The 16,797-nt window shown below is 50.3% G+C and overlaps 1 protein-coding gene across 10 annotated transcripts in view; it reads right to left on the minus strand.

Moving 5' to 3' along the window:
* Window positions 1-4,992: 4,992 nt before the first annotated feature.
* Window positions 4,993-16,797, minus strand: part of SLC9A8 (solute carrier family 9 member A8) — a 73,258-nt gene continuing 61,453 nt past the window's right edge. For 7 of the 10 annotated variants that reach the window (XM_036244091.1, XM_036244100.1, XM_036244096.1 and 4 more), the window contains 3 exons: window positions 16,581-16,692; window positions 15,646-15,866; window positions 9,932-10,947 (listed from right to left, as the gene is read on the minus strand). In XM_036244091.1, coding sequence (XP_036099984.1) covers window positions 10,609-10,947; window positions 15,646-15,866; window positions 16,581-16,692 — 672 coding nt within the window. In that variant the 3' untranslated portion in view covers window positions 9,932-10,608. Of the gene's footprint in view, window positions 9,377-9,931; window positions 10,948-15,645; window positions 15,867-16,580; window positions 16,693-16,797 lie in introns of those variants that run through there. The other 3 variants (XM_036244092.1, XM_036244093.1, XR_004957017.1) reach the window with 3 other exon arrangements.

A 16,797-nucleotide genomic window follows, 5' to 3' on the forward strand; every position in this document is an offset into this window, starting at 1 on the left:
GCCACGTAAGACGCAGGTGGAAGCTGAGTGAAGAAGAGGGTGGGGCTGTGGCTGGAAGGGGGCTCCTGATGCTATTATCTTCCTTAAAGTGCATTTTTTCTATCCGCTCATTCCTAATGCCGTGACACTTTAATACAGTTCTTCATGTTGTGGTGACCCCCAACCATAAAATTATTTTCGTTGCTACTTTGTAACTGTAATTTTGCTACTGTTATGTCTTAGGCAATCCCTGTGAAAGAGTCATTCGACCCCTAAAGGGGTCGTGACCCACAGGTCAAGAACTGCTTTATAGTGACAAATATCCAGTCAATGTCCTACGTCCAGTGGTCTTATAAATCCATGCTCTAAAAAAGTCCCAGGGATTGGTGGATAGCTCTTTAAATCACAGTTACTCTATAAAATGTCCCTATAGAGCATAGGGGCCCCATCTTTCTCTTTTCCTAGAAATATATTTTTTGAAGAAACTGGAATGACCTTTCAAGTTTGCCAGTCTACATTTTGCTCATCGCGGCCCTGCTGTTCCTATGTTCTTTCAATCTCCTGAAAATTGGTCGTTGGCTCTTTTTTTCCAATCCCTTACTGTTTACAAAAGTGGAAAAATAAACATTCCTTATGAGTCAGGGCTGCAGCTTCATAAATAAGGAGAGAACTTAAGGCCTAGGTGGAGCTTAGCGCGTAAAGGAGTTCTGGGCCCCGGATGGGTGGGGGTGGGTCCGGTTCTCAGCCGGGCACGGCTCCACTGGCAACACAGTTCAGGTTCCACGTGAGGAGGCAACAGAGGTTGAAAGTGACAGAGGCCTCAGGCAGCCTTGGGACTCCTTTGGGGCCTTCTGGAGCTGAAGCCAGTGGCAGAGGTGGCCTCGGGCTGGGGCCTGCTGTAGGCTGAGCCGAGGCACAAACCTGGAACTTGGGGTGGATGTGGCACAGCCTTCGAAGGGCTGGTCCAGGACAACCCCCAGGGGACACGTCAGCCATAGTTCCCAGGACCATGTGTATCAAGTCTAGCCGGGCCCCCAAGGCCACAGGGCTCAGGTCCCTAGTTCTGGGGAAGAGGCAAGAGCTGGGGCTCCAGTTACTCAGGGAGAGCGACTCTTCCAAGGTGTCATTGGCCTTCTTGAAAGCTTCCAGCTCCCGTGGTAACAGAGAGTGGAACCCTCCTGGATATGGTGAGTTGGGATGTGGGGACAGGGCCTGCTCTGGCAAAGCCCAGCACCACAGTCACCAGCACCAGGACCCAAGCTGTAGCCATGGCCAAATCTCAAGTCTGGCTACATGGCTCTGCTTTTAGCCAGGCTCACTGGGCAGTCCCAACTGATGTAAATGAAATAGCAAATGGAAATTGCATTTCCAGTTTAACTGAGAAGTCATCAGTGGGTGGTCCAGGTGAACCTGGACAAATGCTAAGAATGAAAGAGAAACTAAAATTCAGTAACGGGAAAGCCTGGTTTCTGAGAAGTCCCTGTCCCTGGAGAATCTCCAGTTTAGGACTCTCTGGGGCAGCCTTCAGCTGGAAAACCCCTGAGTGAGCCCGAGGCAGGTGGAGGGATAGGAAACTGGCTGGAAGACTCTCACAGTGGGGCAGGGCCTGCGAGATCTGGGGGAGGCTGCCTGCAGCAGAGAGGGGGTATTCCTTTGATGCACAGAGTTATTTTTGAAATTTTCTTTTCAGATTGTTCATTGTGTGTAGAAAGCAACTGATATTTGTGTGTTGATTTTGAATCCTGCAACTTGGAAATTCATTTATTCCAACAGTAGTTTTTGTTTTTTTAAGAATTTTTAGAGTTTTCTACACATAAAGTCACATCATCCTAGACTAGATATAATTTTGCTTATTTCCAATTTGGATTTTTAAAATTTCTTTTCCTTGCCTAACTGCTCTGGCTAGGACTTCCAGTACTAGGTTAAATAGAAGTGGCAAGAGTGGGCACCCTCGCCTTGTTCCTGATCTTAAAAGTTTTCCGTCTTTCATCATTGAGTGCGATGTTAGCTGTGGTACATATACTTTCACATGTGGCCTTTATTTTGTGGAGGTAATTTCCTTCTATTCCTAGTTTGTTGAGTGTTTTTGTCAGGAACAGGAAAGTGTGTTAAATTTTGTCGAATGTTTTTCTGCATCACTTGAGATGATCATGTGGTTTTTGTCCTTCATGCTGTTAATATAGTATATCACATGGTAGTTGACCTTTGAGGCATACTCAGATTAGGGTTTGATCCTTTTGGGAAGAATACTTCATAGATGTTGTGTTCTTTCATCAGGAGGCACATGATACCCCATTCTATCCCTTAGGATATGAAGAGCTGTTACTTAGTATTTAAATCCATGATTTCACTGGAAGTTGCAAAATGGAGATACTCCAACTCTAGCGTTCCTTCTTTGGCAACTGCAATACTATAAAAAGAAACTTCCCTGTGTTGGTGTGAATCTACACATGTGATACAATCGCATAGATCTAAACACATGTACACACAGGAGTACATGTAAAAGCGGTGTCGTTTGAACAAGATCTGTGGAGTATACCAATGTCAAGTCCCTGGTTGTGATATTGTTCTGTATCTGTGCAAGATGTTACCACTGGGGAAACCGAGTGCAGGGTACATGGGACCTTTTGGTATTATTTTTATTTTTTTATTTTAAAGAGGAAAGGGAGGGAGAAACATCAATGTGAGAGAGAAACCGATCAGTTGCCTCCTGTACCTGCCCTGACTGGGGACCAAACCTGCAACCTGGATACGTGCCCTGACTGGGGACCAACACGTGGTGACACTCCAACCTACTAAGCCACACGGGCCAGGGCTTTCATTACTATTTTTCTGCAATTTCCTATAAACCGACCTTTTTTTTTTTTTTTTTTAAGTTAAAAAAACTTCTTCCTTCATCTACTATTTGACTACCACTGGTATAAAAAAGGCAGGATAAATGCTTAATTCTTTCCCTTTATTTTTATTTAGAATAATGAGTTGATGCCTTAGAATTCCCCAAGAGTGACTAGTTTTTAGTCATTATGAACTCATTGATTTCAGTATATTTTCAGTGTCTCAGTGCATCATTTCTACTGTTATCGATGCTCAAATTCCCATCTGTAGCCCGTAGGAACCTCTTCAAGCTGGCTCCTGAGTACTTCTGACACGACCCCCTCGCTTCCTCACTACCGGGTATGACAAGAAGCTCCAGGTCCTGCCCAAGTCCTGGAAACACATGCTTCTGCAAAGAGTCCTGGTCCTTTCACTGTGAAATGACATTTGGAGACCACAGTCTGAGCAGTCATGGTGCTGACTGCCCCTGGATTGGTCAATGTTTCTAGGTGTTTTCAATGGGCAGAGGTAGGAACAGGTTGACACTTTTACTTTATTTACTTACTTATTTATTTATATCCTCACCCGAGGAAATTTCTCCATTTTTTGTTCAGATAGAGTGGGAGGGAGAGAGAGGAAGAGAGAAAGAGAGAGAGAGAAGCATCGACACAAAAGGGACACATCGAATGGCCGCCATCCGCACGACCAACCAGGGCCGGGGACAAACTGCAACCGAGGTACGTGCCCTTAGCGGGAACCGAACCTGGGTCTCTGTGGACCGCAAGCCGATGCTGTAACCGCTGTGCCAAACCGGCCAGGGTTGTGTATAGTATCTTGCTATTACTGATATTCTTGTAGGTGTGTCATGGTGCATGAGTCGTAAGAATTTCTCTAGGCCTGTCCAGTGTGGCTCAGCTGGTTGGAGAGTCATCCCATATACTGAAAGGTCACAGGTTTGATTCCCAGTCAGGGCACATAATTCAGGTTTCAGGTTCAAGCCCTAATCAGGGTGCATATGGGAGGCAACCAGTTGATGCTTCTTTCTCACATCAATGTCTCTCTCTCTCTCCCTCGTCCTTCCTCTCTCTCTAAATTCAATTTAAAAAATAAATAAATAAAAGAAAAAGAATTTCTCTAGGGCAGGCCAGGGGTGGTGGGTAAGATTATTTTGTAAGTGGCCAGAGAGTGAATATTTTCAGCTTTGGGAGCTAGGCAGCCAAAAAAATGTAGGTACTTAGCCCTGGCCAGTTTCGCTCAGCGGTTGAGCGTCGGCCTGTGGACCAGAGAGTCCCAGGTTTGGTTCCCGCTAGGGGTGTGTACCACAGAGGGGAAAAAAAAAAAAAAGTAGGTACTTGTATAATAAAACAACTTTACATAATTTTTTAATTTAAAAATTCAAAACTTTATTTATGGACATTGAAATTTGAAATTTCATATAGTTTTCATGTCATGAAATATTTTTTCCCCAAACAATTTGAAACTGCTACAGCAAAGCACGGGACACTTCCAGGCATTTGACAGGTGTCCCCACATTGCCCTCCAAAAAGACTGAACCAGCTGGCCCTCCCACCAAGCAGGAGTTCACTTTGCCACGGTGTAAACCAACTACATTTTTGTGGCCCTGTTTTGGTAAGCAAAGACCTATTTTCTTCCCCATTTGCATCTGAGCATCATCTGAAAACTGCCTGTGTGCAGAGGGCTCCTAGTCCCTCCTGTCCCCACAACCAGGCTGATGCTAAAGCCCCCAGGTCCCTTCATCACTGACTCATCTTCCACTCCACAATCCGAGGCCCCATCATGAAGGGTAGCAAGTCATTTCTCAGGAACCAGGACCTAACAGATGCCTCTGACAACTTACTTGGGGAGGGCAAAAGAATAAGCCTGACTTTCCCAGTGGTCCTTAAAACAAATTTAAAAAGCCATACTTAAAAGAAGAAAATTGCTTTAAAAAATACAAGATTCTTGTCCTGGCCAGTTTGGCTCAGCGGTTGAACGTTGGCCTGCAGACCAGAGAGTCCCGGGTTCGGTTCCTGCTAGGGGAACGTACCACAAAAAAACAAAAACAAAAACAAAAAACAATATTCTTCCCTGGCCGAGTGGCTCAGCTGGTTGGAGCATCGTCCCGATACACCAGGATTGTGGGTTCTGTCCCCGGTCAGGGCACATACAGGAGGAGTCAATCAATGAATGCATGAATGGGTGGAACAGATTGATGTTTCTCTCTTCTTTCCTCTCTCTCTCAAAATTAATTAAAAAAAAATTTTTTTTTTAATAAAAGATTCTGATTCACCTTGAGAACAAATCAAGTTTGCAGGAGCTGTACTTGGAGAAAACATTAAAGCCCTTGGTAAATCAGGAACCTCAGAGCGGGCCAGCAAGTACAGAGACTGCTCATTCGGTGCGCTCCCTGTTCCTCAGAGCGGGACTGGGGCTGAGAGAAGTGAGCGCCGGGACGTGCTAACAGGCTGTTCATGTGGCTGCCGGCCTGTAGGTGACCGCATATCCCCATGCAGGCACAGGGTCCCCGAGGCTACACTCAACCGCTCAGCAGCCTGGGAGGACACCAACTCCTGGAAGAAAGACTTTTTCCCCCTGGGGTAATGCTGGCCAGGGTGTGAAAGGCTAAAAAACAGAGTGGGCCAGGGGGATGGTTGGATCAGGGGAAATTTAAAAGTCTTCCTTCTTTTGTCACATGGCCAATGAAGTCCTTGACTACCAAACTCCAGCCCAGGCCAGTGTGGCTCGGTTGGTTGGAGCGCTGTCTTGTGGACCGAGGGGCCGTGGGTTCAATTTTCTCTTTCCCTCTCCCTTCCTCTCTAGAATTAATGAAAACCATATTCTTGGGTGAGGATTAAAAAAGAAAAATTAACCCCATTTGTGTGAGAAATGGCAGGAGCCTAAACGGAAGGGAGTGTGGCTACTTTTACCCTTTGCGCCTTTATTCTGACTGTGGTGTTTTCATTGAAAACATATGGCCTGGGGCCTTGGAGATTGGGTTCCTGGTGGAACAACTTCTGGCTGCTACATCAGGAATGTTTCAGATTTGATTTCTACTCCCCAATCAGCAGGAGAAGCAATGCCTGCATTCTAGAGATGGGGAAGGAAAAGGGGGCCTCTTCTCTTCCTGCATTTTAAGTTCTAGCCAGCGGCACGGCATTGCTGCTGCTGATTCCTTCTCACTCCGAAGCAGGGACCGGTTCTACGACCAGATCCATCCCAAGCCGTGCCCGCAACCTGATGGCCATGACTTGGCTGAGAAGCTGGCTCCCACCCTGCCTCTCCTAGCTCTCCCCACCAAAGCAGAAGTGGGGTCCTGTCTGTGGCTACCCCACTGAGGACTTTGCCCAGTGTGTGGGCCCCTGTGGGGATGTGGAACTGAAACCTCATGAGGCCAAGTCTTGCTGATGGTACCCCCAGTGTGGGTTTAAAGGAGAGAAGGATCCCCACTCACCAATCTTTCTGCATTCTTCTCACACAACGGAGCCTGCAGGCAAATCACGGCCTGTCTGTGCTGGCGGGGGGAGCCGGGGGCTGCCAACATTCTGGGCCAGACCCTGCCACTTGGCCTCACAACAACCAGGGCCTAGCCAACATTCCCACTGTGAAAAGAGGTGGCTGGCCTGGGGGTGGGAGGGTCTCAATTCTGCCTCTGGGCTGAGTGTCTGAGCATCAGACTAGGGAACTGAGCCATCTTCTGCCTGGCCCTGGCCCAGGCCAGCCCAAACTTGATCTCTGGGAACCGAGGAAAAGCAGCTCCTCTCCCTGTAAGGCCTCACACCCTGAGCGTTCCAAGGGTCCTACAATGACAGGGCTGCAGAGAGAATTCTGGGGTGGGTCTTGCTGCCAGGGCTCCCCAGCTCCCCAGGAGAGGCATGTCTCCCGAGTTCAGCGGTTTAACGGCCAGCTTCCCCAATGGCACTGACTCACAGCCTTCACCTCATTCTAAAGCATTACCTTCTCTACCTGCTACATACATGTCTCCTGTCCCATGGTCTAGACCTAAAAGAAAATGTGCGAGAAGGTAAGAGGTATGCTGGATTTTTAAAATTCTCTAGGCATTTATTACCCCAAATAATAGAATTATTAGGTATGCTAAATGTACACAGCAGCGATTTTTGATTCTCAGGCAAAGACATTTGAAAAAACCCACCAGAAAAAATATCTCTCTATGGACTTCTGCCTGTTCCAAAGGTGACTAGCCAGACAGACTGCCGAGGAGCAGTCTCCCAGGCTAAACCCTCCCTCAGCCAGCAGGGGGCAGAGGAGGCCCACAGAAGGTCCAGGCCAGTGCTGGTACCTGCCAGGAAAGGGGCCCCTCCTCCTCCATAGCCACGCCTTGGGGACCTTCCACCAAGTCCCCCACATGCTTCTCTACCACAGTGTCATTTGCAGGTCTCAGCTACAAGTGGGAAGCCAGGCAAGACCTTGTGACAAGGGGCAGTCTGAATTGAAAAGAACCTGTTTTCATTGCTTACTCTGTGAACTAAAAAAAAACAAATTGTTTTCCTCTGGCAAGCTATTGAGTTTGCAATGGAATTCCCACCTCTGAGATCAGACCCTGAGTTTTAGGGCAGAAAGTAAATCACTTGTGAGTTGGGGGATGAGAGAACAATATGGTCCCAGATCTCTGCCTACTCCCCACTTCATGTGGACAAAGGTCTCTCCCTCTTGGATCTTCTCTGACTTTCCCACTAAAAGGAAGTAGGAAATGAGGAGACCAGAATTGTGCACACATTACTTCTCCAGGGGGGTATCAGGTGGAGTGAAAGAATCCTGTTTGGCTCAAATTATTGGGTTAAGGTGGGAGATTATAAAAACAAATGATCATATTTTAGTCTATCAAGTACAAATTTACTTTTCATGCATGAAAAGGAAACCGCGTGCTTCCTGCCTGACTGGCCTTACACTTACACATCTGGGGAAAGGAAATGGCGTAGGGGAGGGGCCTGGCCTCGTGGGCTGGACAGTCCTGAAGGGTCCCAATGTCAGTCCTTCCTGACATCCAGAGCCACACTGCCTGAGGAGAAGGGATGGATGCGTACTGGCTGCCAGCCAGGTCCATGCTGGCCACTGAGGCCCCACACAGAACCAAGAACATGCACATGATGAATTAAATCACCCAGAGGGTGCCAAGTCCCAGCTCTGCCTGGGACCCTAAGCCACACATGAGAATTGCCAAAACAGCCTGTAGATGGATGGGCAAAGGCAAGCAGGTTCCAGGCTTGTTAAAGGGCAGGTGAGGAGTGGATGTGAGAGTCAGTAATCCATTTCATCTGGACATGATTGGCAGCTCTTCACCCTGAGATGGCCCAGAGGCCGGGCCCACAGAGTCGGCCATGGTGCGTGTGAGACACAGTGCGAGCACTCTGAATGGAACGGGTCCTGGGGTCAGAGTGGCTGCTTGGGGATTGTGGGTGAGGATTGGATGCATGTGGCTGCAGACCACTGGAGTCCTGGGGAGGAGTGGCAGGCTCTGGCACCCCATCTTTGTGCTTGGGTGAGCTGGGAAACTGGCATGGGGGACAAGTGGGACCCCAAACAACAGAAAATTGGGAAATTCTGATTAGCAGTGAAGGTGGCAGTAGACCCCCCTGTGGATCCCAGGAAAAGGGGCCTCTGGACACACAAGGACACCAAGTAGGGAATCACGGTGAGGGAGGTGACTGCTAGGCTCTCACCACTTTGTTCAAGTGCATGAATTGAAACAATTCAGACAGCAGTTGCTGGCCCACCTAAGCACTGTACCTCTAGCTTTTTTCCTCTAGAGGGCGCTCTGACACCACAGAATAGGCCCACTCACCACGAAAAACTGAGGGATGCAGCTTCCCAAGGGCCTGTGCCCACGTGCTGCTTACCAGTGTAAACATTCACAGTATTCCCAGAGAAGGCAGTGGCTGCCTGCGACCCAGGGAGACAGCCAGCGAGGTGCCAATCAGAGGTAAAGAAAAAGGTCACTCAGTTTTTCTTTGGGGCGGGGGGGAGTGTACAAGCAACATCACAAAGGGGAGTGTGAGGTTTTGGAGATTTCTGGGCTACTCGGGTCAGAAGTGCTGCTGCGAGGCCTGAGCATCCTGGTGATCAGGAAGCTGGCGGCTGCTCTCGCACCTCGCCCGCCCCTGAAATGGCAAAAGCTGCAGACCAGCCCCCCCCAGGGCACCCCTCACTGCAGCTCCCACCGCAGGATTTCTCCTCCGCGCAGATGGCTGTCTTCCCTGGCTGCGGAGCTAAAGGAAACGTTTACCTGGACAGGTGTCCCTCCGATCTGCGGGTGGGAGTGACGCTGCGCGCGGAGGTCCGGCTCGGAGCAGTGGGAGATGGCATTTTTCAGAAGCCAGCTGGCTTGGACAGTCAGGTTAAGTAGGCAGCGCCTTGGCTTCACGCTGCTTTCATCCTCCCTGAAGAAGCTGCCAGATGCACCTGCCTCCAGGGCTCTTGTGGGGTGTCCATCCTGGGGGCGAAGGGGAGGCCCTGCTCGTCACAGCAGCTCCTGCTCGTCGTCCTCAGAGCCGGAGGGGCCCTGGCGCACCTCCTCGTACCACTTGTTGGTGAGGGTTTTCATCTGGATGCGCCCATGGTGGAGGTCCTGAGACAGAAAACACAACCAAGCCAGTGGGTCAGGGTCAGGGTCAAGGGAGAGGAGCTGCTTAGTATCTTGTGTGGGGGATGGGAGGCAGGGTACATGGCTACAGGCAATTTCAAAGTGTTAACTGACTGACTCAGCTGGGATTCTTCTTTGTGGGGGTGGAGAAGAACAGAAGCAGGAGTAGGAGGCAGGATGGCAGGATGGCAGGATGGCAGGATGGCAGGATGTTAAAAACGGTGGCTGTGCCCTGGCTGGCTTGGCTCAGCAGTTGGAGCGTCAGCCCGCAGGCCGGAGAGTCTTGGGTTCGGTTCTGCTAAGGGCACGTACCTCGGGTTGCAGTTTGTCCCCAGCCCCGGTTGGGGTCGTGTGTGTGGCAACCACTCGATGTGTCTCTCTCTCATCGATGTTTCTTTCTCTCTCTCTTCCTCCCTCTCTCCTTCCCGCTCTATCTGAAGATAAATGCAAAAATGTCCTCGGGTAAGGAAAAAAATAAATAAATAAGTCAATAAAACATAAAAAACAACGTAAAAAAACACACACACAAAAAACGGTAGCTGTGGCTGTGGCCGATGGGTTCAGTGATCAGAGCTCCGATCCCCAGTCAAGGGCATGTACCTGGGTTGCAGGTTCGATCCTCAGCCCCAGTTGGAGCATGTGTGAGAGACAACTAACTAATGTGTTTCTTTCTCTCTCTCCCCCTCAAACAAACAGAAACGGTAGAATCAGACACACTCGGGCTCTACTCCCACTTTTGCCTCTTAACTGCCTGTGTGACCTCAGGGGCTACCTTACCTCTCTGGCCTCAGCCTCCCCAGGTATCAAGCAAGGTAACAGCTGCATAGGTTGCTGGGAGAAGAACAGAAGCAACAGAGAACACCATCTGGTGCGACGCCTGGCTCGTGTGAGAGCTCACGTACAGCGTTGTGACTGCTCGGAAACAAAGGGGGGCAGCAGCCAAGAACCCCACCCCAACCTGAAGGCCTGCATGGGGCAGGGTGACGGGTTCAGCAAAGCAGGCCCAAGCTGGCCCCCATGAGACTGTCTCACAGACTGTCACCCAGAGGCCAGCAGTGCCCGGAATGACGGAACAAGAGCCCGAGTGAGCCTCGAGACTGCCTGTGGCCCTGGCGTGTCTGAAATTCCTCAGCTCAGATTCAGTAGCTGATCAGTGTCCCGAGTCTTATCATCCAGGAAAAGCAAACTGTGTTAACAAGTCTATTATTAAACTAGCACTAAATCCGGCAGCAAAGGAAAAACAGCAGATGTGATCCTGGGAAGGAGAGCCAAGTGGGAGGAGGTGGCCTGGCTGCCTCCCCAGCACAGCATGTGGGCCTTCCCTGCCCCCTCCCCTGCCTCTGGGCCACTGCAGGTTCTGAGGGAAGAAGGCAAAGGACCCTGGCCTTGTGGCCTGGCCCCCGGCCCACCTCCTGGGTCAGCCGCCGTGTGAAGAAGGGGTTCAGGTACTTGACATCCAACCACAGGAAGCCTTTCAGGTCCTGCCGCCTGATGTAGTGGGCTTCATACTCCTCCTCGGTGAGCTCTGACAGGTGTTCCGACTCCACCGTGTTGCCCTGTGGGGGAAGGAAGGCAGCGGAGGGTCGGTAGATGGGCTAGCATCTTCCTGGAAGCCCCCACACCACCCATCTTACCCAGCAGCCCTTCACCCCAGCACCAGTGTCCCCAACCCTAACTGCACTTTTGAATCAATGCAGTGTGTCTGTGGGTGGCAGAGGGCTTCCTGAGAGCCTGGAGGGAGGCAGGAAGGTTTGTAAAAACATGGATATCCAGGAATAAATCAGAATTGTGAATACGTCAGAAGTTCTGGGCTGGAGCTGGGCTTGGTTTGTAAGCTTCCAGGTGTTTTTTTTAAATGTTTTTTCCTTTATTGATTTTAGAGAGAGAAAAAGGGAAAGTGAGAGAGAGATAGAATAATCAGTAAGAGAGAACATCAATTGGCCGCCTCCTGCATGCCCCTCACTGGGGATTGGACCCATAACCTGGGCATGTGCCCTGACCAGGAATCGAACCGGCATGGGTTGACGCTCAACCACACCAGCTGGGCAGCTTCCAGGTTTTTTTTTTTTTTATCCTCACCCGAGGACATTTTTTGTTCAGATAGAGAGGGAGGGAGAGAGAGGAAGAGAGAGAGAGAGAAACATCGACGTGAAGGGACACATCAAGTGGCTGCCACCCGCACGACCAACCAGGGCCGGGGACAAACTGCAACCGAGGTACGTGCCCTTAGCGGGAACCGAACCCGGGTCTCTTGGGACCGCAGGCCGACGCTCTAACCGCTGAGCCAAACCGGCCAGGGCCAGCTTCCAGGTTTTAATCTGCAGGTCAGTGCCAGGGAGGGGAGGGAGTGGGGCGGGGGAGCGGGGAGATACACACAATCCCAGCGGGAACCAGAGAGGAATGAAGAGAAGACTGCACCTGGCGCAGCAGGTCTGGAAGGCAAGTAGGTCTCAGGTTCACTGCATCTACTCGGCCCTGCGCCAGGCCTCTGCAGAGCCAACCACACAGGATTCGAACGCAGTGTTTGCTGCTTTGCTAGAGGAGCTGCACTAGCCACAGTCAATAACTGGGCCTCATATAGATCAATGAACAGAACAGAGAACCCAGAAATGGACCCAAGTCATAATGCTCAATTAATATTTGACAAAGGTGGCAAGAGCATACAGTGGAGTAAGGACAGCCTCTTTAATAAATGGTGTTGGGAATTTTGGACAGCTACATGCAAAAAATGAAGCTAGACCACCAACTTACACCATGCACAAGAATAAACTCAAAATGCATAAAAGACTTAAATGTGACTCATGAATCCATAAAAATCCTGGGAAAAAATGTAGGCAACAAAATTTCAGACATCACACGCAGCAGAATTTTCACTGATACATCACCTAAGGCAAGAGAAACAAAGGAAAAAATGGACGCATGGGACTACATCAAACTAAAAAGCTTCTGCACAGCAAAAGAAACAACCATCAAAATGGAAAGGGAACCCACTATATGGGAGAGTATAATTGCCAATGATACATGAGGTAAGGGGTTAATTTCCAAAATATATAGAGTACTCATACAACTCAACAAAAGGAAGACAACTCCATTAAAAAATAGGCATAGGATCTACATAGACATCTCTCCAAACAGGACATACAAATGGCCAAGAAAGAGACATATGAAAAAATGCTCAATGTCACTAATCATCAGAGAGATGCAAATTAAAATGATTATGAGGTATCACCTCACACCTGTCAGAATGGTCACCATCAACAAATCCTTAAACAACAAGTGTTGGCGAGGGTGTGGAGAAAAGGGGACTCTAGTACACTGCTGGTGGGAATGCAGACTGGTGCTGCCACTATGGAAAACAATATGGTGTTACCTCAAAAAATTAAAAATTGAACTGCCATTTGACCCAGTGATCCCACTTCTAGGAATATACCCTAAGAAGCCTGAAACACCAACCAGAAAGAATATATGTACCCCCATGTTCATAGCAGCACTATTTACAATAGCTAAGATCTGGAAAGACCCAAGTGTCCATCAATAGATGAGTGGATAAAAAAGCTGTGGTATATATACACAATGGAATACTATGCAGCTGTAAGAAAGAAAGATCTCGTATCCTTTGAGATGACATGGAGGGATCTGGAGAGTATTATCCTAAGCGAAACAAGCCAATCAGAGAAAGACAAATATCACATGATTTCACTTATTTGTGGAATATAATAAACAAGATAAGCTGATGAACAAAATAGACCCAGAGACATAGAAGTAGGGTGCAGAATGACAAACCTCAGAAGAGGGGGACGAGGGGGAGGGAAGAGATAAACCACAGAACTTATATGTGTAACCAATGGATATAGAAAACAATGCTGGGGGGGGTATTACGGGGGGCGTGGGATCGGAAGGAGGGTGCCAATGGGGGAAAAAGGAGAAACATCTGTAACAAAAATAAATAAAAAAAGAAAGGGAGCCCTGGCTGGTTTGGCTCAGCGGTTAGAGCATTGGCCCGCGGTCCGGAGAGACCCGGGTTCGGTTCCCGCTAAGGGCACGTATTTCGGTTGCAGTTTGTCCCCGGCCCTGGTTGGTCGTGCAGGTGGCAACCACTCGGTGTGTCCCTTTCACGTCAATGTTTCTCTCTCTCTCTCTCCCCCTCCCTCCCTCCCTCTCTCCCTCCCTCCCACTCTATCTGTACAAAAATTGGAAAAATGTCCTCGGGTGAGGATAAAAAAAACAACAAAAAAAAGGGAAATGAAAATAAATAAATAAAAATAACTGGGCCTCCACCAGGGAGCCCCTGCAGCCAGTGCAGGTTTGGAGGGCTTGTGAATCCACATGCTGGCCCCATGTGCAGAGTTCCTGATTCAGGAAGTATGGGATGGGGCCCAAGAATCTGCATTCCTAACAAGTTCCCAGTGGTGCTGCTGGTCCAGGAGCCCCACATCAGACACCACTAATGGAGACTGTGGCAGTTAAAAATGCAGGCTCTGGCCCTGGCCAGTTTGGCTCAGCGGTTAGAGCGTCGGCCTGCGGTCTGGAGAGACCCGGGTTCAGTTCCCGTTAAGGGCATGTACTTCGGTTGCAGTTTGTCCCCGGCCCTGGTTGGTCGTGCGGGTGGCGACCACTCGATGTGTCCCTTCACGTCGATGTTTCTGTCTGTCTCTCCCTTCCTCTCTCTCCCTCCCGCTCTATCTGTACAAAAAATGGAAAACTATCCTCGGGTGAGGATAAAAAAAAAAAAAAAAGAATGCAGGCTCTGGAGTCTGTGTGACCTTAGCTGTGTGCCTCAGTGCTCTCATCTGTAAAATGGGCACGAGAGCCTCTGCTTCTTGCAGGTCACGGGCGACCTGAGGGTCCAAGGAGACTCAAGCACAGTGCCTGCGCCATAGGACACTCCTCGCACAGCATGTGCTTCCTCTGAGCAAACATCCTGCTTCTACTGGAGCCCAGGGCGGCTGGGTCACCTAGTGTGGCTGCAGAATCAGCACCTGGCAATCTGTTAGAAATGCCACTTCTTTCTAGCCCCACCCCAGACCTGTAGGACCCTGGAGCCTTCACGGATTCTGACACCCACAAAGTTGGGCCCCGGCTGCGTGGCACAGTTGGTTGGAGCATTGTCTCATACACCAAAAGAAGTTTGTGGTTCAGTTCCCTGTCAGGGCACATACCTAGGTTGCAGGTTCAACCACGGGTCGGGGCGCATATGGGATGCAACCGATTAACGTTTCCCTGTCACATGGATGCTTCTCTCTTTCTCCCTTCCCCTCTCTCTGAGAATCAATAAACACATCCTCAGTGAGGATTAAAACAACAACGAAGTTGGTGGGAGGGTGGGAAAGGGCAGCTGAGACGGGAGCGGGAAGGCCGAGGCAGCCCAGCACGCGGCCCCCGGAAGGCTCCTTCCCAGCAGGGCAGACACAAGGCGCCAAGATCTACCCAGACCCGGCCTTCCAGTGCGAGAAGCGGGCCGTCTCTCCCTGTTCCTGGTCGAGGATTGATGTGCCATCCATGACTAATTAAGTTACTGATGGCCTTGAATAAGGCAACTAGAAAAAGATTAGTTTCTGGATATTCGTGTGTGGGGGGCGGTGGGTGCAGAAAGGTGGGATGAGAGGCCAGGGCGGCCTCTGCTCCTGTCAGAGTCTGACTCGGCACATGGGGCTCACAGGGGGACACAGGGGACACATGACCACAGCTGGCCTGGGAGGGACAGCCCACTGGCAGGAGCAGCTGCCAGGCAGAAGGGTGGCTTGGAGGAACAGAGGGAGGCAGAGGTACCGGGACCGCAGGCTCACTGCAGCCGTGCCCTGGGCACCTCAGCTCCCAATCAGGCCCTTGTCCGGCCTCGGTGGAGGGCACCTCTCTCATGGTCCTCAAAGCCACTGTAAGCACCTTCCCCCACTCAGGCCCCAACAGGAGGTGTTCGGTAAATACTGGGGAATGATGTGATTTTAAAACCTTCTGTCCTGGGCCCTGATGGCAGGAGAGGAGCGCTGCTGGAGAGTCTGATACAGGCCCATATCCCCTGCTCCACGACCTCCATGCTGCACTAGGCCATGAGGCTGGCAGACGAGGCACCAAACAGCCATGCTTCAGAACCTTAGTTCAACCTCCTTGTCAGGTTGGGCAACTGCATGTGTGCAGGGTGTGCATGCATGCAGGTGTGCGTGCATGCAGTGGGCGTGCACAGGTGCTGAGCATCAAATCGTTCTCATTTCCCCTATTCCTGGCAGTCAGCAGGGACTAACCCACCAAGCACTAACCATCTTCTCTGTCTTGCTGAGGTTGACGTCCTTCTTATTCCGGCGACGCGCCTTGGCGTCCTCGATGTCCATGAGGCGGATGAGGGGCATGGTGCTGCCACCCAGTAGCAAGATGGTGAAGAGCACAATAATGATCGTGGTGGTGCCAATGAGCTGCCGCTTCTCCATGGGCTCCAGGTCCAGGTGCAGGCTCAGGGCGTAGGGGATGGCACCCCGCAGGCCTGGGGGAACAGCGAAGAGAGTAAGAGGAGGAGAAGACAGCGGCATATCCTGACCCAGTTCTCAGGGGACCTGTGGACGGCCCAGCATCATGGCAGGCGAACATCCTAACAGACACCCGGAGAGCACAAACTCATCATGTGAGGCCCTAGGGGTGAGAAAAGCAGGCGCAGAGAAGTGGGGCCCAGGTGGAGGCTCACCTCCATCCCCACTTCACAGGGTCAAGTGAATTCACAGATCAAATGAGGTGCTCTGTCCAGGCCATGAAGTACCGTACGTGAGCGTGCACGCGCGAGTGTGAGTGACTGAGTATATTTATCAAGCCCAACACTCACATATTAGAAATACGACAGCTAGTGCAGACCGAGCCTTCCTGTGTGTGAGCCACACCCTGTGCTAAGTGCTTTGTGTGCATGATCTCATTTGATGTTCATGGAAACCCATAAAGCAGGTCCTGTTACTCTACAGAGGAGGAACTGAGACTGAGAGAACAGTGTCCCCCCAGGGCCACACAGCTTCACAGTCCACAGCACAGGATGCAATTTGTCCGTCGCCCCACTGCGTGGCTCCTGGCAGCACAGACAGGCTTGGGAACCTGTATTATTTGGGCTCATGAGGCACACTTGTTTTCCAAGGGCTCTGGCCCATATGCCTCTGCGCAGTGTGTCTTTGTAAGAGCTATCGTTCCCCCACTGTTCGTTCCAGATTGGACTTACCACTAAACCACATGATGAACATCATCTTCGGTGTGATTTTATGATCACGGAAGAAATTCAGCAGGTAAGAAAGAGGGAAAATGTTCAACGCTCTGCCAAAGAGTACAAGCACCTGTTAACAGCAACAAACCAAGTCTTAGGTGGAAACCTCTGGTTCTTCAAGTTGAAGCTTGTTGAAGCTCACACAGGACTTGTAGCACACCCACTACAAATACGG

This window comes from Molossus molossus, unplaced genomic scaffold, assembly GCF_014108415.1.
Source record: "Molossus molossus isolate mMolMol1 unplaced genomic scaffold, mMolMol1.p scaffold_m16_p_6, whole genome shotgun sequence".
In the NCBI taxonomy this organism is placed as follows: domain Eukaryota; kingdom Metazoa; phylum Chordata; class Mammalia; order Chiroptera; family Molossidae; genus Molossus; species Molossus molossus.